Source organism: Dermacentor albipictus, chromosome 2 (assembly GCF_038994185.2).
Source record: "Dermacentor albipictus isolate Rhodes 1998 colony chromosome 2, USDA_Dalb.pri_finalv2, whole genome shotgun sequence".
NCBI lineage: Eukaryota > Metazoa > Arthropoda > Arachnida > Ixodida > Ixodidae > Dermacentor > Dermacentor albipictus.
In genome coordinates this window covers 107,005,287-107,031,922 of record NC_091822.1, presented here as the reverse complement: position 1 = coordinate 107,031,922, position 26,636 = coordinate 107,005,287, and the positions used below count along the sequence as shown (strand labels likewise).

The 26,636-nt window shown below is 49.7% G+C and overlaps 1 protein-coding gene across 6 annotated transcripts in view; it reads right to left on the bottom strand.

Annotated features, from left to right (window-relative positions):
* Positions 1-26,636, bottom strand: part of LOC135914901 (kazrin-like) — a 217,267-nt gene that overhangs the window by 60,791 nt on the left and 129,840 nt on the right. For all 6 annotated transcript variants that reach the window (XR_010568456.2, XR_010568457.1, XM_065447831.2 and 3 more), the window contains exon 2: positions 1,818-2,182. Coding sequence is in view for 4 of the 6 variants with exons in the window: in XM_065447831.2 (XP_065303903.1) it covers positions 1,818-2,182 (365 nt within the window). In the remaining 2 variants the exon portion in view is untranslated. The remainder of the gene's footprint in view (positions 1-1,817; positions 2,183-26,636) is intronic.

The window sequence follows — 26,636 nt, the reverse complement described above, 5'->3', positions numbered from 1 at the left end:
TAGCAGCCCAGTCGCTGTTGGTGTATTTTGGCAAGTGCTTCGTCATGGCAGGCGGACTTATTCGTATTTTGCAGCGTGGGAGAAACTCTTTGACAACGCACCAGGCGCGAAACTGACCAATAAGCCCGATGCTCGAAAACTCCTGGTTGGTTCTGAACCTGAAGCAGTGCGAACGGATGGTTGGATCGCTTCCGAAAACAAACAAACAAACATATAAACAAACACTTACATTTGTAAAGCTTGGGCAATGGATCCATGTGTCCTCCGCAGTCAGAGGGGTCGTACACGTCACAGTGTACAAAATTGATAACAAAAATATCTTTCTACTGAAGGGAAGTTTCCCTACTAGAATAACTCGGGAAACCCTGGACAACACCAGCGGCTCACCAGAGATGGAATGACACGACCCCTGGCGACTGCTCTCTGTGAGCCTAAAACTGCATCGAAGGATTTCGACCTGCATACTTTCTGCGGCTGCAGTGTGACTACGCGTCCGAAAACCCGTGCGCACGCACCTCCTTTTTAGAGTGCAGCTCTCTGGCGCCCGTCGCGCGTTTCGCGTCGCCGTCAGCCTCGCCGTTATGCCTCGCCGTAACCAGCTCCTTAGGCGGAGCCAGCACGCTGATCTAGCTGCGCGCGCTCCTGGCGCCATCTCGCGCGCACTGCGCGAGCCTTGCTCTCCCCTCGTGCCCCAAAGCCGGATCACGTGTTCTCGCTTATCCTCTCACCCCCTTCCTCCGCGCAGTGCAATTGCGGTGACTCTCGCCGCTACCGTCCACTCCGCCTTCGCCGTACCTTCTCCCGCTGTCGCGGCATTGCCGCGGTGCCGGCGGCGGGCACTCCTTGCCACCTCGCTCGTGATCCACGGCTCTGCACTCCTCCGTCTCCACGCCGCGTGGCTGTACGGCCCTCAGCCGTGTCGCTCGCTTCCACCTTTGTGTGGCGCGTTCCTCAGTGGCATTCCTCTGGAAGTGCTTGCGCCTGGCTGTCCTTTTCCCGCCTGCACTCTTGCCCTATACCTCCCCTTTCTCGGCGCAGTGCCGTTGCGGTGACTCGAAAGACAGTTACAGCGTTTCGTCCCCTTACTTCTACTTCCCACCCCAACCTTGTGCGGCCACATTGAGGTTTGTCTGTGAGTGAATAAGTGTGTGACCTCTACTCAATACCCATGGTCTCCCCCCGCTTCCTCATCCTATCTCAGCAGAAACATTAAATAATAACTGCTAATCTCCCCCCCTCTCCGCGATGGTGACCAACTATAAGATGGCGCGATGGCCCGCCGCCGGAGAGCCGGCTCGACAGCGGCGGATCACGGTTTGTGCTGCCCAATCCAAAACGGAGAACCGCCTCCGTTCGGCACCGCGTGTTCTGTATGCGGTTGCCTGTTGTTGAAATAAGGCAGCAGCTGCGCTCAAAGATCGCATTATCAAAAGTGTAATCGTCGGCCATTTTCTTTTTCAACTGAATTGAAGGTCCTGATGAATGTTTCAGGTCAGTGACTATTTTAAGTACTTTAATCTAAAATCTGCGCTTCGCCATGATTCGTCTCTATTCGTAGGTCATGCGCCGACTCTACATCACCCACTATATTGGTGAACGTTCTGTGTATCGGTCCCAGTACCTCCCATGTATTTGTAAAGATGTATATGTTTGCAACTTTATGCCTTGCCCCCAATATGTAATGAGGCTTCTTGTGAAATATTTATGCTATTTTTTCTATGTAAGGTGATCGTTATCTCCTTTATTTCCATGCTTCTAGATCCGATTTCGGAACAGCAAGCTCTTCAATGTAGACAACCTTTCCTTACTGTACGCACCTGTTGCAGGTCGCCGTCGATGCGAGACGCGAGCGCCTTGTTGTCGTCCATCATGTTTCGGAACTTGGCCTGGGCGTCCACCAGCAGTCTGCGCATGAGCGCCATCGAGGACTGCAGCGCCACCTGCTGCTCATGGCCGCCGCCGACGAGCGTCCCGGTCGCCTCGCCTGCCCGTCCGACGCCCGCCTCGTGCGTGTTGGCGCCCAGAAGGGGGCGCTGCGGCTGCTGCTTCTTTCCCTGCAGCGGCTGTTCTTCTGGCTGAGGCCGCTGCTGAGGTGCCCCGGCCAAGCTGTCGTCCGGTCCTGCCGGCGATCTCAGGACGTAGCGCACGATCTGCTCGTTCAGGGAGTCCAGGGACTGGATGGCTGCACAGGGACAGGCAAAAGGGAACAGATCTCACTCGGTGCGGAACGTGAAAGAGAGAAATCGCCATACCCCGATGTGCATAGCACAAAACTACAAAGGAAACATCGTATACATGTCTCAGGAAGAAAGGTTTGCATATGAAAAAAAAAAGATTCATTTCCATTACACCCAGTCAAAGTTGATGTACAGCGAAACTGGTGTGGACGTTATACAAGTGCCAGCACCCCAACTACGTTAGACAATGTTTCACAAGCACGACAACCACAACCGAGGTACGTCACGCGCGCACGCACATGTGCGGAAGTGTATCATACATACTCGTTCTTCCAGGTTGTCCGCCAAGCGCCTTATTGAACTAAATTAATATCTAAAATTAATTGAGTCAGAAAATTCGTAACCTACGACTTACACTCAATCCACAGACATGATAGCTTCGGAGTGAAATACGAATATGCGTGAAAACATAATTCAGTCTTTTTTAGGAAAAGTTTATTCAACAAAAGACGATACGAACACTTCCACCAGGACAATAATATATACAAAGTATACAAAGCATTACATATACGGCACATCTTCAAAGAAATGTCTGAGTCCATATAGCCTCACTCACATACAACAAGGTAGACCCGCGGAAACGCAAAGTTACACATGAACTAATTGTAACAATGTATAAAATGATGAGTATATACAATGTACACAACGGTTATGCCGATGTGACAAAGGCAATTTACATAATTTTGTATTGATTACTTTTGATATCCTGGTTGTTACAAGAACCACGTTGGTCGAAAATTAACCCCTATGCGTCCATCAGCCACCGCCAGGAAACGGCATGGCCACTGTCGAAGGAACACCTCTCCCACAAAGAAGAACAACTCATCTGACAGAAACGACAGCAGCGCTCAAAGTCGAGCCTTTCCAGAAGCGGAAAGAGCACGCGGCGGCGATGTTCAGCGGCCACTGCCTCGCACCGGTAGCGCCGAAAACGAAAGGCCCACGTAGCAACTAATAGCCGCGCAGAGCGGCCACGTGAGCAACGACCAGATGTGTGACAATTCTGTTACGCGGAAACTGAAAGACGAATCCCTTTTCATGCTGCCGTTTGATGTCCATCCTCATGCATCCTCATTCTTGCAGGCCCTCCACCTCGGGTAAAGGCGTCATTGAAATAATTGAATTTCTCAAAGTCAACCATGCCACAAAATTCGTAAAGTATGACTTACACACAACCTACAGAGATGATAGCATAAGACTTACAGCATCAGACTGTAAATCGCACATTCGAGAAAACATCATTGTGCTACGGGGAAACTCCATCACAAACTTCTTTTTCAACTGCCGGTTTTTAGATGAGCACGCCACGAGAAATTCCGACCATGCAGAGGCTAAGAGCTTCGCTGAAAAATTCATCCTGGTTCGGGTACTGAACCTTGGATAGACGCACTTTCCAGGTTGATCTCTATACCATTTGATCTAACCATGAGGCTAGCAAACTGCAGAACGAAGCCGAATCATTGTCTACTCGAAGCCACGGACATGGGCAGGGTTCCGGAACCGGAGGGGCCGAGGGGACATGCACCCCACACATGCTCTATACAACGATAAACGCAGTTGCACACGCCGTGAAAGTGTAATTCATTAGCAGACCAATGAACTATTGCAAAAGCTGATCACACAGTTTAATTCAGTAAGTAACCAGGTAAATCAACACACACACACACACACACACACACACACACACACACACACACACACACACACACACACACACACACACACACACACACACACACACACACACACACACACACACACACACACACACACACACACACACACACACACAAACACACACACACACACACACACACACACAAACACACACACACACACACACACACACACGCACACACACACACACACACACGTAGAGAGCGAAAGAGAGAGTGAGAGAGAGATCACGGGCGGTGTTTTGCTTCTAGAGTTACAAATCGTCGACCAACTGGCCGATTCACTAACTGCCTATTTTACTGATGGACTGACCAATAAATGGTTACTCAGCGAGTGGTTAAGCCAGAAAACGAAATTAAACAAATAAAGGTGAAAAAAAACCACGTCTGTATGGCAGAACATTACGTTTTTCTGCTCTCGGCCTCAAGCCACCTTAAGTGTTCTCTCGCTTAAAAAAAAAAGGAAAGCTACTTTATCAAACAAGAACGGACACGCTCGGAGCTTCGAGAAGCGCAGTTTAGTGCACTCGCAGAAAGTGGCGTACAGAGGAGAGAAGCCTGCGGACCGTAAATTCCCCGCCACGACCGCCGCCGAGCGACGCGCAATCGGCCTGCGCGACACGCGCGATTGACCTATTTTCGCCGCTTCTTTACGCGCTTTTTTACGACCCACCGCGCGCGATCGTCCCGAGTCCACCGCACCACTCGCTGCCCGTGGCAGTCGGCCCGGGCCTCGCACGGCCAAAGCCACCCACAAACCGCGAAGACTTCCCCCAGGAGAAAGAAGGCAGGGCACGGGCAATAAAAGGCCCAAGGCACCCCCGCCTGTCCCACCAGCAACTTCCAGAAGCCAACCGCCCTTCCGTACACAACGAGGGGCTGCCGCCGGTTGCGTTGTGTATACGGAGTGGGCCGACATGATGGTAATGGACTTTGCGCTCCCCGAAATTGGTGGCCGCGCCAGACAGGCGCGCTGTTGGAAAGGGTCACGCTGATAAGGCGTCGCCGCGTGCCCCTCGAACTCGGTGAATGTTTGATCTGCTTCATTGTTTGGGTACGTTCGTGGATGCCATGACGGTGTGTTCGTGGACGCCAGTTTTGCGAAGCGGTGGCACAGCGAAAAGAAACGGGCTTGTTTTAATGCAGGAATCACTTTCTCTGGGTTATATTCCGTGGTTATCGACCGCCGCTCACAACCTGGCAATTCCAGAGATAAGGCATACAGTCGGAGTGCAGCTTGGTTTACATACTGATGAAATGGTACACAACGAATAATAAAGATAGCATCGTTGCACATTATCCCGGAAGTGGACAGGGTATACGAAGCACTAAGTGCATGGTTTTCGTACAATTTTTGGCTACAGCTCCGTTAGGTCTGCTTGTTTTTAAATACTTGTTTTAGTTCAAATATATCTTGAGTTGCTGTTGTTTCCCATCAAGCGTGAGGCTCCTTGCGAGCAAGCGATTGTGGTGTTGTTTTTTTTTGTTTTCCTCTTCGTCCTCGGTTGTTTTCTAGCCGTATTTCATCATGGATTCATACCAACTGGCTGAAACCTTTGTACAAAGTAATTCAAAACCAGGGGCCATTATATTCACAGAGCTCTTCTTTCGTAAGTGCTGTTTGGCACTGGAAGGCTACCTTCGCTAATTATGCGACCAACATCGCAATTACATGCAATTCTAGCGGATGTTGTTTCTCGCTTTTGTGAGTATGGGCAATGAATCGCACGAGTCACCGAATAAATGAATTCAGGGGTTTTACGTTCCAAAACCACGATTTGATTACGAGGCACGCCATAGTGGGGGCTCCGAATTAATTTTGACCACTAGGTGGGTCTTTAACGTGCCCTCAATGCACGGGGCACCGGGTGTTTCTCTCTTTCTTTTTTTTTGCATTTCGTCCCCATCGACATGTGGCCGCCGCAGCCGGGATTCGATCCCGCAACCTCGTGCTTATTATAGCAGGGCAACGGCACAGTCGCTAAGCCGCCGCCGCGGGTGGTACGATTCGCTGCATTCAGTTTCGTGTACCTTGTCGAAAACGTGCTGTTAAACCGTGCGCCATTGCTAATGACTCCCAAAATATTGTCATATAGTAATTTTTCCTTCACACAAATTACAAAGCATTCTTTTTTTGTTTTGTTTTTATAGGAATGCAAACGGTCTTTTCTCTCCGGCTATTGACGTTGAATGGGGTTATTCATCAACGATGACAGCGACCTGCGCGCCAGCATGTGGGCACGAAGAAATATGAAGTGCAAAAAAAAATGGTCGCAGCTAATAATAACTACAAAATGCTCTTGAAGGAGCGACGAAGACGATAACGATGTCGGTGTGAATGAACGCTCGAGCTGCCCTGAAGCCCGCGCTTTTGTGCTGTGTAGCTTAACAAGTATCCAGCCCGCTACTGCAGCCTATAAAGACATCTGTTGTTGGAAGAAGTAACATCTGTTGGGGGCAAGGCGGGGTAGTACAATAACGGCAGCAGATGGATGGGACTTAATGAACTATACAGCACAAAGGCTCTGGTTTAAATGCAGCTGTAGCGTTAGGTTAGGTAAAAGATCACCTATAAATAAAGCATAAAATTTCCGTGACGCTTTAATTCCACCTGCTGTTAAACGATAACAAAACAGTTGGGACCAATTATGCGAGAAGAAAGAGACGAGAAGCGCGCAAGCACTGAAGCAGACATTGTTCCGCGCGCGCTGCAATCCCGTTTCTTTCAGTACATTTGTACCACTGCGCCCAAGCGATTAAGGTCTTTGTCTGTGGCTCACCTCCCATTGTCTGCCTCGTTTTCGGGTAGAATTACTGCCTGCTTGTTTCGTCGTAGTTCTAAACATAAACTCGGATACACGTTTCCCCCTTTACCATCACAATCATCTTCTCTCCAGCGACTATAGCCTCCTTATCCTCGCTCCGTAGGCGCTGGTTAAAAAACGTGACATCCATCATTCAGTGCCAATTCGTTCCTTTCCTAATGCTGTGCGTCTCGGGAGAGTGCTGGGCGGTCCCGGGGGCAGGAGCTGTCGCCAGCTTTCTTTCTTACTGCGGCCTTCCCTCCCTTTCATTCATTCATTCTTTCAGTCTTCAATAGAAACGACAAGAAGAACAGCAGGATCACTCGAGGCGGCTGCGATAAAACGTTTTCAAAGACGGCAAACAACAGCAGTGCTGCAGCAGCAGCGGCGGACTCCTCTATACGCTTCCAGCTTCCAATCACGTAGCGGGGAGAAGCGCGAGCTAGTCTCAGAGATCAAAGCTATACCTCGCTCGAATCAAGCACCGAAGCGACGAAAACCCAATCGACTAGGCGAGCAGAGAGGTGTGTGTGTGTGTAGGCGGGCAAGTGTGGCTGCTATCCGCGAGGCGCTTCTAGAAACGGAAGAAGGAGAAACAGAAGCAAAACAGCGAGAAGTCGTTGTGTACTCGGCGAGGCGCGGGCAAAGGCTCCGCGGATCGGGTAGGCGGGGAGCGGGAAGAAATTCCGTTTCCGGCGCCTGCGGGTCTTTTGGCTCTTCGCGCGGATGACACAAAAGAAGAGGCTGACGTACTTGGGGGGATGGGGGGGGGGGGGGGTGCCTTTCCCTAGTTGTCGCTACACTGAGTGATTAAATAGGAAATGGAAAGGGAGAAAGACCACGATATAGAAAGGAAGCGAAGCCAGATCAGGCTTCTATGGCGGGGTCCTTTCTGTTCGCGCGCTCCGCGTTGAACGCATGGTATGTGACAAAAGGTGGGTATCTCAGAGACAGAAAGAGAGAGAGGAGAAAACTAAGACAGAGCCTGAGAAAGAGTGAAAGGAATACGAACGATGAGCATGAGAGAGAGGAAAGAGCGAGAGTGAGACGGAGACAAATAAAGTGAGCGAGAGGCAGAGAAAGAGAGTAGGGGGACCGAATGAGGTTTAGAGAAAGAGATTCGTGTGGAACCGTGGGTCACGCGTAAGCAGAGACAACTGATACTTACGCACGCACTGGGCCTCGTGCGTTGCAGCGCTGAGCTTACGCAACGAGGAGACGGGGCGGACGAAGGAGCGGGTGTTTCGCAAGACAGAAAGTCGTCGTCGTAATGGTTCGTGAGCAGGAACGGCGAGAGAAGGGAAGCCGTAACGCAAGACTTCCGCGCTCCTTGTCTGCATCTTCAGTGTCGAGACGCTATGGGGAAACAGAACTGGGGCCCACAGTCGCACAGCCCTTCGCACGCTACAGTGGCAGGGAATTGCGCGACGCCGGTAAACTGTGACAGCGAGCATATTATTAGCGACGGTCACCTGCGAACGAGAAACAGAACTTTCTTACGAAAGAAACGACTTTGGTCGATTCTCCCCTTACACGAGGGTCATTTGATAAGTATGGTAAAAATACAAGAGATGGCGCTACAGTTCTGTTTTCTTTCACGTGGCGCGCGAGAAGCACCCTACATATGATGGAATAACTTGTTTACGCTGGTACCGACAGTTAGTAAGCTTCTAACAGCCATTGGCGCTGAACTGTGTGGTGATTCCCGTCAAAATGGAAAAAGGTGAATTTCGAGCAGTGATCAAACATTTTTATTTAAAAGGCTCGGTGGCTGCCCAAATTAAACCTGAGTTGAGCGGCGTTCATGGAGACTCTGCACCATGACTGAAGACCATTTACTACTGGATAAATGGATCCAAACGTGGCCGAACCTCGACGCAATATGAAGCATGTCCTGGGCCAGTGGAGGTCACCATGCCAGAAATCGCATCGAAAATTCATGGAATTGTCATGAAAGCCCGTCGAGTGAAGGTAGGTGAGATAGCTGAAATTTTAGGCATCTGGGCAGAGAGAGTTCACAATATTCTTCATGAGAAATTGCCCATGAAGAAGGTCTGCGCAGGTTGGGTGCCGCGATTGCTGACCATCGACCAAAGGCGCCGCAGACATCTCGAAGAAGTGTTTATCGACACTTGATCGCAATCCGCAGGATCTTTGGCGCCGATTTGTGACAGTTGACGAGACGAGGATACATCATTACACTTCAGAGTCTAAACAGCAGTCAAAGCAATGGACTGGGCCTTGTGAAAGGGCTCCAGAAAAAAGCAAAGACTGTTTGGACAGCCGGAAAAGGTCATGGCGACTGTCTCTTGTGATTCACGAGGAAAAATCTTTGTAGAATACCTAAAAATCACCAAAACGATAACAGGACCATATTATGCAACGCTTCTAGTTCAAGTGAAAAAAGAATTGCGCGTAAACGACCTAAGTTAGGATGGAAAACCTTCTCTTTCACCCAGGCAACGCTCCGCCCCAGAGATCGCATGGTACAATGTTAATACATTGTTCATACATTATGTTAATATAGTACAATAGGGAGCGATCATCTCTTCTCGTCAAATGCACGACCAATTGGTTTCTTCGCAGGTGTTGCTTGAAACTCCATCGACCAGTTCACTAATTGCGCAGCACACTTTCGTGAACACAACACGCGCAGCTGGAGAGTTTCTTCGCGTCGGGAAAGTCCGGGAGGAACTGAGCACTGCCGCGAAAGGTTCGAGGCACAGCCCGGTGAGCGTTAAATTTCGTGCAGCCCATTCTGCTAATGAGTCGGAATGCGAAGAGGGCGAAGTTGCCTCGCGGCGTCCTTCCTTTAATGTACAATATTTCCTTCCCTGTGCATGGTCGATTTGCTCTATAGCTACGCGATCACTGTGACGTCAACGGCAGTACAAGGGCTTAGCTGGGTGCATTACAGTCCACTTCACTCGGACCGGTGTATTCTATAGCATATCGACACGCATCCGGCCAAAGGGAACGGCACATAGGGTGCGTGTGCGCGCAAAGCCGTTCATGCCCGCACGTAGAGCACTGCCGGCGTGAACGGAGCGCGTGGGTGCGTCCACTCGGCTTCCTTGTTGTGCTGCACACAAGTTCACAGCATGTGGCTTTCGTCTCTCGAAGACCAGCTCACCGAAAAAAAAAAAATGGCTGTGGCTTAGGTAAGGTTAAGCCCAGGATGCGAAGCGTACTAGCCTTTATTTTAGTTGTTGAACCACTGTTTTGCCTGGTGAACTGCTGTTGCTTGGCTATATTTGGTTCGGCTAGACGAAGAAACAACTCATGCATTACTGCTTCGCCTTCAAGAGTGGAACGCGACAGCGTTCCCGTCGACCCGCCAAGGGGTGTAAGACAATGGGCTACAGGGCAGCGGCTACGCGCCCCGCATTGGACGCGGTGAGCGTCGAGCAAAGCAGCGTTCGACGCGGCAACGAAATGTGCGCGTGAGCAAGAGACGCACGCCTTAGAAACAGCTCGTTTCTAAGGCAACACCGCATTCACTAGAGGCGCTTTTGTACCGCTTCGAAGCATCGTACTCGTGGCTCAGTGGTAGCGTCTCCGTCCCACACTCCGGAGACCCTGGTTCGATTCCCACCCAGCCCGTCTTGCAAGAGTTGAGCCAAAGCCACTTCTCCTCTGTCGTGACGTCACGGTGTCACGTGGTTTCATGGCGACACCGCCGCGCCTGAGGAGCTGGGTTGAGCTCTCGTAATATGCTTCGCATAAAAAATTGAAATTTACGACAGTTACATGCAGTGCCTCAGCACGTTACATATGAATGAAGAGAAGCGTGTAAGCGACGCCCTGCCAAAAACGGTCTACTGCCACGTGATCTGGCCGGCATGGCGAGATCTGTCAGTCCCGTCGTGGGATTAGCCAGGTGCGCGCTTTATCGCGTTTTGCTGGACCCAGTAAATGTTTATTCAGTCACTCGCTCACTGCCACGTGTGCGCTGGTGTGTATATATATCTATATATACACACAGAGTGTTTCAGCGAACACTTTCAAAATTTTTTAAAGGTTGCCTGTGGAAGGTAGCTCAATTCTAGTTTATGAACCGGTCTACTCGAAGCGGCGGACACTACTTGCAGAAAAAATTGAAAAGCAAAATCCACTAACTAATGTAGATTCACTAATTAAGATTAATTAATTAATTAAAAATGTCTCAATGAAAAAAATTACATTATGGCCCATAGTGATATTTACAAATTCTAGCTGTGGACTTCGCAAGGCGGATCCACTTGGAACGAATATTCAAGATGACACCAGTTTCCAGATATAAATTCCCGAACTTTGCGGAGAAATGCATTGGCGTTCCAGTTAATTTGTTAACAAAACTTCGTTTATTGCCCTGGAGCACACAAGTAACTGGAACGCCAATGCATTTCTCCTCAAAGTTCGGGAATGTATATCCCGAAACTGGTGTCATCCTGAGAATTCCTTCTACGTGGATCCGCCTTGCGAAGTCCACAGCTAGAATTTGTAAATTGTAATACGGGTTAAGATACTTAGCTAAAAAGTTTACAAGTGCATTCTTGTTAATTAGCCAATTTTGCATTTCAATTTTTTCTGCTAGCACTGTCCGCCGCTTCGAGTAGACCGACTCATAAACTAGAATTGAGTTATATGCCACAGGCAACCTTCAAAAAAATTTGAAAGTGTTCGCTCAGACACTCTATAATACTTGATTAGCTCAAGCAGGCCACAGATTATTTTTTGTCGCCTCCCTCCCTCCGACTTTCAACGCGGCTGCCAATAGAAATCATCCTCGTATAGGGGATCCATAGGTCCATGCAACTCACGTATACGGTTCCTCTTTGTATAACGTTAACTCTCCCGCTCGTGTCTACGGGAGCTACAATATCTAGTGGTTCAGGAAGCGTGGGAATGATCAGCAGCCCGTGTATTTAACCAAAGTTGCCCTTTCTGTCTTCGAACGGCTTTTATACTGCTCAAATTGTTCGCGTTCAACGAAATACCAATTCACCAATTCGCAATGATTATGCACGCGCGCAAATACCTGCCCTACCGCGTTTACAAAGAAAAAAAATTATCACTGCTTGGAAGTTTAGAAACACGAAACGTAATCAATAACGCCACGTGGATGTCCGAACTCCACAAGCCCCAGCAAATTTCATATTTATACTTTAAACTCGTCATTCTCAAGGTGGCTGAGCGATCGAAGCGCCCGAGTTTCCCCTAGCGACTGTTGTCGCAAATTGACATCCATCAGCGGGGGAGGGGGGAGGGGGGGGGGACACGAACCCTGTTTGCTTATTCGGCAGGCTGCCTCGGGTCGTCGGAATCTGCGCTTTGATCCAGCAGCGACCCGACGGCGGCGGCTCGGGTGCACCGGAGAAGGGTCGTCTACGCCACACACACACACACACACACACACACACACACACACACACACGCACACACACACACACACACACACACACACACACACACACACACACACACACACACACACACACACACACACACACACACACACACACACACACAAACGCGCGCGCGCGCGCACACACACCCCCTCTCTCCCTCTTGCTCCTTTTTGGGACCATCAGCGTCGCCTCGGCACACGCTTGTGTACACGCCCAGGCCAGCGGTGTATAAATATATTACGGCTCCCGAAAAAAGAAAGCCGATCCATCGGTAACACCTTACAATAAGGTTGTTCGGCCCAGTTTGGTGCAGTGCGTGGGTGGGAACGGATCCCGTCGCGAGAGCTGGCACATTCGGACGCTTCGTTCTCGCACGAAATATTTGTTTAGAGAATCTGCTATAAGGATGGTTTTCTGCCAGGCAGTACGTGGACCGGCTACGAATAGACAGCCTGGCTACTTATGAATTGACACGTTTTGTTGAGAGCGGTGTATGGCACACTCTGAAAACAGCCCGCTATGAAGTCTACGCGAACTAGACTTGTTAACAAAATTGACACAAAGACATACTTAAACACAATCTTATATATGCGCCCATGGAGCCGCTTCGCATATACAGGCGAGGGTTTGGCCAAACTGGTTGCTTGAACTCTGGCACTGAATTATTCTTGCGGTTTGACAGAAACAGCACGCGTGAGACAGCTGGATGAGACAATTGGCGACGTAGGAAAACATGGTGTGCATTTTCGTTTGGTATAGTACGACGTGAAGTTTGATGCCCGCTGGCCCCTCTCAACATCGCTTGCTACTGTCGTCCTTTTTCTTACGAAAAGCCGCACACATCCACTGAGGGCCACTCCTCGAGGATAAACCAGTGTGAACGAAAGAAGTACCAAAGGAATAAGTATGAAATCACGCAGGGTAAAAATATGAATATGAAAGACAGAAGTTTCGTTAGCTTAAAAACAAAATGGCGATTGAGGAACAAAATAATAATAACAATAGTAATAAATTAATTAAGAAGAGATCAATGCCTTTAGCGAGGTAACTGCCTTGATTCAAAGGGGAAGTACTCAACATGGCAGCTTCTAAAGGTCGATGCACCGAAATAAGAGATAAGAGAACAGGTCAAATGCAGGCCAAGCCGTCAAAGTGGCATTTCTGAAACTCTCCTTTAGAATCACCGTGCGTGCTTGTCAGAAGTGTTCCTTTTTCTTCTTCACATTAAAGTCCCCGCCAACATGAAATGCAAACGCTGTCAAACACTGAAAGAAAAATAATAAGCTTAAGGGAGAACTTACGCAAAACTTTTGTCTCGCTTCTATGGCTACTAGATAGTGCGTAATCACGGTATGATGCCTGAATTCCTCGACCGTGAAACAAATGAAGAACTATGACATATTTTAATGGGACGAATTCAAAAAGCGTGCCAAAATTTTGGATCTAGGGTTTGTTTGCAAGAGCAACACATGTATACGCCATGGAAATTGGCGTATGAAGGTGGGTGGGTTGGGGGGGCTTCACGTAGCATTCCTGGTGCGCGGGTCGGGGCAGTAGTCGAAGCCTCACTGTGATCATCTTGTTGCAAGTTTCGGACAACGGGATAATAGGCAGTAGGTTAGAAGGACAAATGACAAGAATTTCGAAATGGCCATCCTAAAAAGAAAAAAAAAAGGGGGGGGTATAACTGGTGATTTTTCGCTAGTTCGAGGCGTTCTGATGCGACAACTGCACAATTATCGGTACGACAGCTATATCTGATAAAGCAAGAAAAGCGGAACACAATTTTTTTTTTCAGTACCCCTTTAGATTTCAGGAAATGTTCTTTGTTGAAGTCCTCGGACGTTCTATCGGTCACATTACATGGCCCGTATGAACAGCCGACCGAAGGCGCGCTACATTAATAGAAACGTCGGTGTCTTGTGAGCACGATCATCGCTTGCATCAGCGGATTGGTCGGCGCGTTCAATTCCCGCCCTCACTGGGTGCATAGCCCGCCATAGTTACCCAACAGTTATAGTTACCAAACACCGCGGTGACGTCACGTTTCATCACTGGGCGAGTGCACGTATCTGACAGTTGACAGGTGCGCGTTGCAGAGACGCGACCACGTACTCCGAGCTCAAATTAAATCTTATTTTAATGTCCGGGATACCAAGGACCACATCTTAACGAGTGGTCTGATTTCACGAGAAAGTCTTGAAATAATTCGGAAGAGCCGTACAGCTTGAAATCGACCCAACATTTGTGCATGCGTTATAGCTTACGTCTGTTTTGTCTCGGTGTAAGTCGTGCATACACTATTGCGGGGTGTCAACGGTTGAAAAATCTGCACGTCAAGGTGTCCACTAAAGGAATGCGTGTTTATATGCTACCGTCAGACATCTCACACGTGAAGCACGCGTGAGTCAATAAACAAAAAAAGGAAAGGGGAAAAAAAAGGTACTACGCTGAGCTGAAGCCATACGCATTCCCGGGCGCCTCAGGTCGTATGCAACGCTGAGATCAGATCGCATGATTCAATGAACACCGCCGGCGCGCTATAGCCTGACGACGCGTGCATCAAGCCTCGCCGAAACCGGCTTTCCGTAAGCGCGACGTTGACGGGAATGCTGACGAGATATATACACGCGCATGCCTTTCTCGTACTAAGACATCCCGTTCCTTTTTCCTTTCTCTCGCGCGGACCAGGCCCGTCCGTGCTGGACGCTGCACGCAACTAACGGGAACGTGAGGGTGCGCATGCCTTTCTCGCACTAAGACATCCCGTTCCTTTTTCCTTTGTCTCGCCCGTACCGGGCCCGTCCGTGCTGGACGCTGCACGCAACTAACGGGAGCGTTGAGGGTGAGCCTATTTGCTGTTATAGGCGCAGGCAGCTATATAGACTCGCAAGAGGCGGGAGCGACGCCTTCGGCTCAGGAGAGAGAGAGCTGTCGGCGGTGGCGGCGCTCGGAAATAAATGACACGCCCGATGATGTTACACGCCGTTAATGAGGCTCCTCTCGTCGCGTCAATAAAATGGATCGGGCACAATGCCGCTTCCTTCGCCGCCCAAGCAGCAGCATCCTGACAAGCAGGAAGAGAAGAAAGGGGCTGCCCCGTACTCGGTTGGCGGTTTGCCCCGTGCGATGACGACGGCGACGTCCTATACGCCAGCCCGTCCCTTTCGCTCGTTCTTCTTCGTCTTCTTCCGTCTGATCTGATAGCGATGATCGCGTTGTTTCGTTCCAATCAGGCGGCGCGCGCTAGCCAGCGCCGTCTTTTCGAGGAAAACGATTGCTCTGGCAGGCGGAAGAGGTTGGCTTTCGCCAAGCTTATGTTGCCCATTGTTGTTGCCTATGGTGGGACGATACTTTCATGAGCATTCTTTTCCTTCGGCTCTTTGTCTCTCTGGTTCCAAGCATTTTTCCCCGCAAAGCAGCTTTTGGGGGTAGGTACGTTCCTGTTTCGCCTTGGTTGAGCTGTTGGATTGGAAAAACTTTAATAAAAAGTCCTGCAGGACGCACGGCAGCGCGCAGTGGGCGTCTCCCACGCAGGGACCGACAGGGAATACCTGGCGGCCGCTGCGCGAGCCTGCTGGACGGCCCATTGCTGGTCTTGTAGGAGCGGGCTTCTTAGGGTCTTCTCCCACCTGTCGGAGGTAGAGTCGGGCGGAGCGTTTCTGCACTCCCAGAGCACGTGTGCGAGTGTCGCCTGAGAGTTGTGGTTGAGCTGTCTTTAATAAGAATTTCCGCTATGTGTCCAGGAAGAGGATCCCTTTCACAAAGGGCTAAGCGAGGGACCGAAAACTGCCTTTCTTAAAGTTTAACGAATGGCGGTTCGACCTAGCGTATTTGTGATTACTTCGCGGAAATGTACTCTTCTCAGGTCTGATTAGTGCGCCCGAGTAATGGTTTAGGGCGTCATGCAGCTGATTGAAGAATGTTAGTCATCTTCCGTATAGCCTGCGGTGGAACGAAGCCGATGATGTTTTTTTATAATTTTATTTTAGAGAGGCACAAAAAAGGGAAACTTAGTTACCTGCAATAGAACGCGCTGCCTGGCACTGCGATGACTCTAATTCATTATAGTAAGGTGCACCTGGTCAGGATGCCATATAGATACACCGGCAATGTTAAGGTTTCTTCATCAGATTAAGCAGTTTCGTAAAATCTGGACGCCGAGTGTGCAACCACGCCTTCGCTGCGAAGCTGACGTACGACCGGCTGGGGCAGGGAAGAGACAAACAAACAAAACAAAACAATATGCGCATGTTTTTTTTTTTTGTTAGAGTAGGTGACAGACGTCCCAACGCAACGTAGACGACGTCAGAAGGGCCTAGTCGTCCCGCGCGTCTTTCGATTTTAACTCTCTCTCTCTCTTTCGAAAGACCACCAAACGCTAAAGAATAAAAGCGCGTACGAAACGTGCACTATAGGCGTGCCCTCGCAAACGGCAGGAAAGCTATCGAACCACCGTTGAGCCAATCTTTCCCAAAGTATTTCTTTTTTTTTTTTTCGAACAGACAAGCCGTTCCTTCGGCGCGCTCGGATACCATGTAAGTAACGCAGTGACGCAGTGCGTATCGTCGTGTGCGGCGCTTTAAACGAAATGACATCTGGAGAGATAACCCTTCTACCCGCTTGGCTGCATCCGGAGGTCGGAGAAACGCCCCCAGAACAAGAAAAAAGAAATGATAAAAGCACGACGCGGTCGCCCGGGCAACGTTGAAGACTCGACATTTATATAAAACCAGGAGCGACATGTTTGAAAAAAAACGAAAGAGACCGGTTAAGTTAAAGGAAATAGAAGGTGAAATAGAAAGAACGAACGAAGATGCGAACGTGTTCGGATAGGGTGAAAAGAGCCAAAACCATTTCCGACTTTCCGAAGAGCCAGATAACGCGGGGGGAAGGACAAATATTAAAGAAAAGAAAGAAGAGGAAGTAGAAAACTTCAGAAAGATATTAGCTCTGGTGCGTCGAATGCCTGTAACGTACGGAACCCTCTCTCCCCCCCATACTTAGCTTTTTTTTTTTCGTCGATAACGATGAGAGAAGAAACAAATAAAGGAAGGTGAACGAAGGAAACAAAGGGCATTTCAAAGGTCGAACGTAACACGAAAGCGAACGAATAAAAAAGACGGCGAACAGGGCGCTTCGGCTTTGCGGTACATACGAAGCCGAATGAGACGGATGGAAGGTTTTTCAGAAGATGTAGGGGAAGGGTAGAATAGCTTCAGAAAAGAAAGGAAATGAAGGTAACAAAAGTGGAATAGAGAGAGAGAGAGGGGGGGAGAAAAGGATGGAAGGCGGACACAAAAGGACGAAGCAGTGAACGAGTACAAAATCGAGCAAGGGGGGGTCTCCTCGCGCGCTTCTCGAGTTAGCGTTCAAATTGGCCCCAATTCGGCCGTTTGTCGACGGCCGGGCGCCCGCCCGCTGCCACGGCGGAAGGGGGGGGGGGGGGAGGGGTGGGGGTGGCACAGCAGAGAAAGGCCTTGTCCGGCGTCGTCTCGCAAACGGACGCCTGTCGACCCGGGCGCAGCGACAAGTATACATCTCTAAAGCGGCGAGCGCTCCTTTGTGAGACCAACGTCCGAGACGAGGACGACGACATTTTAGACAGGCCCCGTCCTCCTCCTATCAACAGCGTCCGCGGCTCGCTCCGTCGCAGAAGCGGTGCCGTGCTTAGCGCGCGTTATTTCGCGCGATGCTTTCTAAACATAATGGTTCGCCGTCCTCTGTGACATTGTGGGTATACAGACGCAAGGAGACGACGACGACTGCGTTTCGCGAAAAGCTTTCATTTGCATATATACACGTATACACCAGCCTCGGTCGACCCGCGGAGTCAGCATAAGGCGCCTTCAACGCTTCTCTCTTTCGCCCCCCCCCCCCTTTTTTTTTCCGCCACGTCGTCTGGAAAATTAATTTCGTGGCTCTCGTCTTCACTCGTGTCGCTGGATGGCTAGGAATGGTGGCATATTTCTCGCCCTATTTTGGCGGTGGACACCAGACGTCACGGGACGTCCGAGCATCACCGTCGAAAACCCGTGTGATTTATGTTGAACGGACTTTTCGGAGATTAGGCAAACGCCGTATAGTAGAATGTCCCGGTTTAATTTCGACGACACGGAATGTTCTGCCGTGCGCCTAAACCTAGGAACACGAGCACATTTTTGTTTGTTACTTTCGCATCTTGCGTCAAAATGCGGCAGCCGGAGCCGGAAATCGCACTCGCAACGCAGTGTGGAAGAGCAAAACACCACAGCCGTTGAGCCACTGCACGGCCCTTGCGCTTACCGCGCAACAATATGGCTGCACGCAATTAAATCTCGACAGAGAGTACGTTGAAAGCATGTGGAATTCAACATAAACGCAACATCGTTGCCACGGGGATTTTTTGTAAAGGCGCAGCAGGCATTGGACCTTGGCAGAAGGGAATGTGCGCGTTGCCCGGGCAACCATATTTAAGGATCCCCTTGACAACGGCAACGGGAGTTAGCATAGTAAATAGATATAATGTGCGTTGTCGTGCGCGCTTGTCTTCGACGCAATCTGTTGGACTTAAATTTTTGATACTGTCGTGAGCTTGCCCACGACCGTGCGCGAGAACTAACGCGCCGCGACGGTCTGGAGGCTCCAGAGGGGCAGGAAGGGCCTCAGCAGAACGATCCACTCCTCACATTTAATGAAATCACTAAACATTATCAACTTGGTCGGAGAATTTATCCTCTGCCTCACCCGAAGCTCAGTAGAGGTCAGTCAGCCACACTTAGAATGCTGCAGACGGGATCTTTCCCGTCGCGGGGATTCCTCAGTAGGATGTACTCGGATGTGGACCCTAGTTGTCCTGACTGCACTGAAACCTTTTGCTCAATGGCTCACATGCTCTGGCGATGTCCTGCGTTGCCTAACGACTTCCTCTCCAGCGAAGCCGAATGGGAGGAGGCCATCAGAAGAACGGTACTCCGAAAGCAAGCCCAGGCTATCCAGAGGGCCCAGGAAAGAGCGGAGCGTCACGGCGTTCTGTCCTTTACGTGGGCGCGGCCAGCGGCTACAATGGCCTCCCGTTAGGAGGTCCTGAAAGTAGCTCCTCAGGACTAAATAAAGTTCGTTGTCTGTCTGTCTGTCTGTGTGTCGTGAGCCTGCAGTAGCAGGTCAGCTTGGCCACCAGAGTAACAACAACTGAGCCACGCATGCGTGGTTCTCGTCATCGTGGGAGTGTGCGGCCCGATGTGGAAAGCGTTAGTTGTTTAAAACACGAATAAAAAATTACGGACACTGAAAGCACGCCGGCACAATGAAAACTACGCGCTAACATCTCGAGCGGCCACCGCTCGTAGCACATGCTATCCGGCGCGCAAGACGGCCCCGCGGCTCGCATTAAGTACGCTTTTCCATCACCAAAAGTTGCAGCGTTTCAAGAAAGGTGTAAAGTGTAATAAATTATACAAGTATATTAAATTATATAAAGAAATATAAAAAGTAATTCTCGTCATCTCGTCCCTGCCGATCGAGACTATAGTTGAGAATCGCAGGCGCATTTAGTACACGTAAACATGTGAATCTGCTTTTTTTTCCCGTCACGCACATAACAACGCACTACACGGCGAGACAAGAACGAACACAATGGCGCGGCAGCCGCTTGTGTTTTTTTTTTAGCGGCCATGACATCCCATGCGATTGCGAAAGCACGATAGTTTGTCTCAGAGTACCGCAGTATAATATAGCCATGCTCGTCTATTCGGTCCTTCTCGTATACCACTTCCGAGGAAATCGGTGGAACTTCAAGGGTCGGGGGGGGGGGGGGGTCACGATGGTTCGTATTTTCGTGACCGTTGGGGCAATCAACAACGACAAAACAACAACCAGTACTGCGTGCCAGCCCCCTTCCAGGATGGCGAGGTCGCACTCGCGAAAGCAACGCGCACAGACGGCTCGCGCATTACGGAACACGAGCGCACGGTGACGCTGCGGAGTGGCACTCGCATTGCTCCGCTAGGGGAGCGACGAGGCGCTGGTGTCGCGGGCGGAGATTTAAGGTTGCCTCGTCTACGCAGAACTGCTCAGCAACACTTTGATTTCGCGTATCATCCTTTATTCCCACAACAAAATTTGGAGGACGCTTAGGTTAGCGTTTAATAGTGGAACGCGATAGCGTTCAAAGACCTCTTACTGCTCTTTATGCTTCGCGGTAACTGCAGCATATGTAACCGTAACGTTTACCGGGAAACGCTGGCTGTGAACGGTATGCACGAGGGCGAGCTTTCTGGTAAAAACGCCGCCTCCTGCGGGGGTCAATCTCCTGTTATTGTTTCGCACTTGCAATATTTCACTCTGAGAAGAGCTAACATAAAGAACATGCGCTCTTGGTGTTCTTTTTCATTACATTTGTATGTGGGCGACCGTTCTCAAACTTCCGAGGGATAACTTTGTAAAGGATGAAACACAAGGTATGAGCAACTTTGGTGGTAGAGATGTGGTTGCGTATGCGTGGTTCGGAATTTGGTTCGACATTCTTTTTGCCGAGGCGACGTCTGACGTCGACGCCGGATTTCTGCGACACGGGCTTCTTAACGCTATCGCGTTAAAGCAACGTGACATTGCGGAGATGCCGGCGACACACGGAACTTGTTGCCGACACTTCCAATAAATAAATAAAGTGGCATGCTCCAGAAGAAGCTCGAGTATACTAAGTGCTCTTTAACAGCCGTGGGCGTTTCGCTACAACCCAGCGCCCCACTGCCACGACTAAAATTATCGAAAAACAATTAACTAATTAAATTATTAATAATTCGATGCCACGCTGTGGCGGCCGCAACGCGTATGTACAATCCCCTGGGGCGCTGAATTGAAAAGGACTCTCGAAACGCGTCGCCGAGCGGCACTCCGATACATTATCCAGAGAAGCACGTGATCCGCCAGATATGTACGCAACCGAATATTCACATCTCTATAGTTTCCACCTGGACACACACGATAAAGGAACGGTCGTCTGTCGATCTGCACGGGCTGACTTCGGAGGTTAAGGAAAGCGCGTCGTATTTCTACTATATAGGACGTGCTTATTTATGAAGAAAGAAATATCCGGAAAACGATAACATGAAACTGAGAGAACGAACTGAAACGCGGCCATTCATTTACCGTGGGACCGGTTGATAAATGGAAGCATGTTATCGTGCAAGCAAAAAAAAGAAATAAAAAATAAAAAGAATGAAGAAACAATGAAATAAAAAATTAAGTAAAAGAGAAAGTAAAATGCACGAAACAAGTTCCAAGCGCGGATAGCATGGAAGCACGAAAGGAAAGCGTCATAACACGAGGAGGAAGACGCGTTTATGAATATCATTACAGTCGTCCCCCAATCCCGAAGACTAATGGCGAGCGCTGAAAGTGCGACACGAGTTAGGCGGCGCTCCTCTGGCTGCTTGACAGTCGCAATTAAGAAGCGCGCGTTACGCGTCGTAATTAATAACGCCGCGCAGAAGAATGAGCGGGATCATCTACGCAGCGCGACGTCGTGCAGTACACACTTAATCGATCACACGAGCGAACAGCATACGCAAGAATAGTAATTAAAAAAAGAGAGATACGGTATGGCAGTTGGTATTTAAGACCTGTTTAAGCTGCGCGCGAGCTCATGCACACAAATAGGTAGGCACACTATTACGTATTATAGATGCGCAAAAAGAAAAAGAAGGGAAAACACGCGCTGCGAGACGGCGAACGAGAAAGGAGAGCGTGTGAAAATTTTTTAGCCGCGCCGCTCGGAGAAAAACGCGAGGTTTAATTAGGAGCAAAGTTTCGGTCTTCATCGTTGCAAAGCGTACGCGTAATAGAGAATAAGGTAATTTGCCCATAGTGCACAAGGTAACGGTTTTACTTTTTTTGCGACTGTCTATTTCTTTATTTTTTCCTACGTCATGTGTTCGCCGCAACCGGTTTAGCTTTACACTTGTGGATGCGCCCAAGGCTCCGCGCAAAGCACGCTTACGGTATATAATGGATTCTCGTTCTGTTTCGTTTTATAGCTGCGCCTTCAACGTTCTAAAAGCACGCGGCGGCAATTGATATAGGGACATTCACATTGTTCGTCGAGGTGGCGTGTGTATACACCCTCCGCTGTGGCGCGCTTATTGTGGTGCTGCACTGGATGCGGCGTCCTGCTGCATGACCACGAGGCCTCCGGTTGGTTTCCTAGCAAGACCGAAAAAAATAAACTTAGAAAAAAAAAAGACGCTCGTGTTCTTAATTTAGGTGCACGTAGGTAAAATAACGCCAGGTCGCCAAAATTAACCTGCAGCTCTCTACGGCGTAACTTATAACCTCACTGTTTCTTTGGCACGCTGAACTCAATCAATCAACCAATCAATGAATGAATTAATTAATTGAACGATAGATCGATCGATGAGGCGCCTTCTAAACGCGACCACCCTATCGTTCGCACGCTCTCCGCAACACCGCTATATATAGTTTCAATGCGAAATTAGAAAGTTATGTTCAAGCAGTTTAACATGGCGCTGAAAGAGCGTTATATATAGCAAGTATACAGTTCGACACGGCTATCAGGAACACTGGCATCCATTGTGAAGGTGGATAGCGCTCCGCGCTTGGTACGGATTAGGAAACCAAAGGTTGGCTATACGACGTACGCGAAGGCTGCATTTTACTGGCTACACTATCGAGCTGTAACAAACCAGGGTGTGTGAAGCGGGGAGAGAGGGAGAGAGAGTTTAGCCATCACGAAGTTTCTGGGAATAACCGTATACCGGCACGCACAAGCTCTCCGGGGCCTCGTTAGAGGGCGCCGTCGAGAACGGGTAATTAACCGACGCTTTGTTGCAGCTCTCGAACGCGCTCTTTTAGCTCCGGTCGTCCTCCCGTGTCCAAAGGAGGCAACGAAGTTTCGAGGTTCTTGGCCCTTTGTCCCGGCCCGTTCAGACGTTGGAAACGGTGTAGAAACGCTGAACGGCTCCTGGCAAAACCAATCTGGCGCACGTTGTAAGCAGTTCGCAAATTCCCGAGCGTCAGTCGTTCGCTGAGAATGCGTGTCTTTCACCGGATTCTCGCGAGCGGCAGTGGTGCGTGAAGTGCCGTGAACGTATCGGAGGCTGGCTGTTTTTCTTTTTTTTTTGTTCATTGATGAGCGACCGCGTCGGCCTAGCATATTTAGCCAGCTTTTCGAGATGTCTGAGCGCTTTGCATCCGCTCCTGATTTTTTCTTTTATATTTTCTTCTCCTTTTTGCACTGTGAAAGCACTCTAGCCTAGTGTTCCCAGACTGCATTGTTGCTTGCGGTACATCGTTTGTAATGCTTTATGTTAATGAAACGCAGGTTTGCGTTTCATTAACATAAAGCGATGAAACCGCAGGTTTTCCTTCGGCTTCATCGCTTACTTATTTTGCTTTCATTCGTGGACGCGTCGTAAAACCCTGAACATCGCAGGCTTTACGCTGAAATAGCCTTTCTTCCGCGCTTTCTCGAACGAATTCCTTCGTGGAACGACTTACATGTCGTAAGCACCGTTCACGTACTCCATACCTTTCACATGTACATACGTACATGTGAAATCGTCATCCTGATCGTCATCCATTGTCATCCCTGATCTTCTGTTTCTTCGCGCATGGGCTGGCCCCGTTTCCTGCCAGTATTCGGAAGGAACGAATGAAAGGCCGTTCTCCGCCATTGCATTTCAGATGCCGCGAGTCAACATACGAGCAAAAAGAAAAAGAAAACAAAATGAGATTTCCTGTCAGAATGGCTGGCTACACAAGGCGTAGGGCAATTCCGGCGTGACTCCAACGCATCGACAAGACGAGGCGAGGAGCCGAAAGAGGTCAACATGATAGGAGAAAGATAGAAGGTCTTCTTGGGCGCGCGCACACACGCACACACAAGCGCGCACACACACGAAAGGGAGAGGGGTTCGCGCAAGCGCGCTTCCGCCATGAGCGCGCGGAAGCGTGATCGACCCTGCGCGCGCGCTCCCTAGTATGTACTGATACACAGTCCCCGTCCGAAGGAAGGCGGGGTCCCCAATATATGCCAGGCATTTCGAAACGCGTGGGACGTGAACTTCCGCGCCGGACAGACAGCGCAGTGGCGGAAATGCCAGTGCCCGGCGGTGCAACAACGGGGATTGGAGCCTCGCGACGGAGATTCGTTCTCCGACATGTATACACTCGCGCGTGCAGTACGGCGAAAGCTACGAGACAAAGCGTCAGCCAGTCAGGAAGAGGAACCAGAACGAGGGCTGCTACGTTGGCAAAGCTCTGCAACCTTTTCCGCTCGTCGTATGTTCTCCCTGTCCTGGGAGGAGGAGAAGCCGCAGGTTATTGTTGAGCCCGTGCCTTTCAGCTGTCACCATCAAGTGCGTAGGCAGGAATCTCACGAAGACCGAGGTACTCCTCCGCGTTAAAGGACAGTGTTGACTTGCCTGCACCTGAGTGACCGCAGTGGATAGATTTGCGGGGCACACTGGGTCAGTCCATTTTTAGCCAACGCTTGCAGCCGCGTCTCGTTCTCCGATTGGCTGATGGGACGCCGAGCATATGCTGCACTGCACGCAATTGGTGAGGCAGTGTTACAGACCCGGTTCCGTTCGCACGCGTTTTTCCAGTATGCAAAACAGGACCGAGTAATGCGGATGGCACTGTTGTTGTTGCTGTTGCATTCAAAATATCGGCTTCTCGACCTTCTCTTTCCTCTACTTCTTCAGTTAGTTGCCTCCGTTTTTATATCCCGCTGCTGTTTCGGATCGCCTTTATCTTTCAAGCTTTTCTTATACATTGCCTATTGCTCAACTTCACGGCCTGAGGGAATTCCAACGCGAAGGAAAAGCCAAGGTCGCTTACACAGTCGCACCCGGCTACCGATGTCGTTAACCCTGGCGTGCTTCTAAGAGCCCGCGAACGATACGGGCTTGCGCGTCGATAACGGCGAATACGACAAAAGACTCATAACGAATGTTTCGGTGGTGGGTACGGGTTCATTGAGTGCGAACAAAAGGTCGTCCCCGGGCTTCTAATAGTTGTTTTGTAGAATGTTGTAACTTCATTCAACAATTGTATTGAGGCACATAGGATTTTCGGGAATAATGGTATACTTTAGTTATTTATTTACTCCATTTAATATGTGATCAGTCAAAGAAGAAGAAAGGAACAAACATGAAATTTGCACCTACGGTGGCGATTATGTGGAGTGTAATACACTACAGACACAAAGCACAAATACCTAAGAAGTGATTGTGATCTGAGCTAACCAGCCATTAATTCCACAGGTTCTCGTTGCTTCAACACCACACCTTAGGGGACCAAGCTTTCGTGCTATCTCGGCAGCTCATGCATCGCCGGCGCGCCGCGAGCTCTTCCAGAAGAGGGCGGGTGCATGCGAGCAGCGATATTCGATCGCGAGGTCAGGTCGGTTCAGTGCAAGAGGTGGGGGAAAGGGGGCAGGGGGAGGGGGGTTCAGAGAGACGGTGTCAAGATATGCGAAACAAGCTGCGGGTGACGTGAAGGAGACCCGTGGAGCTAGACTGCGGAGCCTTGCTCGTACGTACGTTAGACGTGTTCCTTTTCTGTCTCCATACCTCCTCCCCCCCCCTAGCGGCTCACATATATATATAGGGGTTTTCTTCAAAGTTCAGCACGCAGGACCCGACGTAGCATACGCAGGAAAGAGACGACAAACTTTTTGGAAGACTTCTTTTACTTAACGTTTTCGGCTGGTGGACCAGCCTTCGTCAGAGTACAGTGACTGTACGACTGTACTCGAGTGTACTCTGACGAAGGCTGGTCCACCAGCCGAAAACGTTAAGTAAAAGAAGTCTTCCAAAAAGTTCGTCGTCTCTTTCCTGCGTATATGTATATATATATATATATGAAGAAGAAGAAGCAAGGTGGAGAGCGAGTTGACAACTTGTTCCCCTCTCCACACACTTCCTTACACCTCTTATACACAAGATTAACCCAGTTTTGGTAGATCTCGCAATGGGGTGGCGTTTTGGGGTGGGGAAATGCTTAACTCAGATGTCGGCGTCAACGCGTCGTGTTTAGGTCAGGTAACGTGGAGGTTTTGGGATAGTTGAATGGACATGATTGAACAGCGGGAAGGTAGAACACGTACAACAGAAAGATGACACGTACTCAAGGTGCTTTCTTTAATTTATACGGGTTTTACCTTCGCGCTGTTAATTTATTCGCGTTTAGCTTGATTTAGGTAACGTTCGGTTCGGTTAGGTTAGGGTACATTAGAGAGAGGAAGACGAATGAAGGAAACCGATGAAGGTTAACTATGGCTTGTCCATGGTTGGGTACACAACGCCTCGAGAAACGATAGGAGAATGAACGAGAGAGAGAGAAGAGAGCGCCAATCGCGTGAACCAGACAAGACGTTATGCGTTCCTAAAGTCGGGCGCACAAGTCTGTTGCCATCAGGGCCTACAGAAACGCTCGTACGTCTTTCTGAATGGTAAGGCACACCGTATGGTCAGTCTCCCGGGACTGCAACTTTTCTAAAAAGGCCGATTGTCAAGTGTCCTCCAG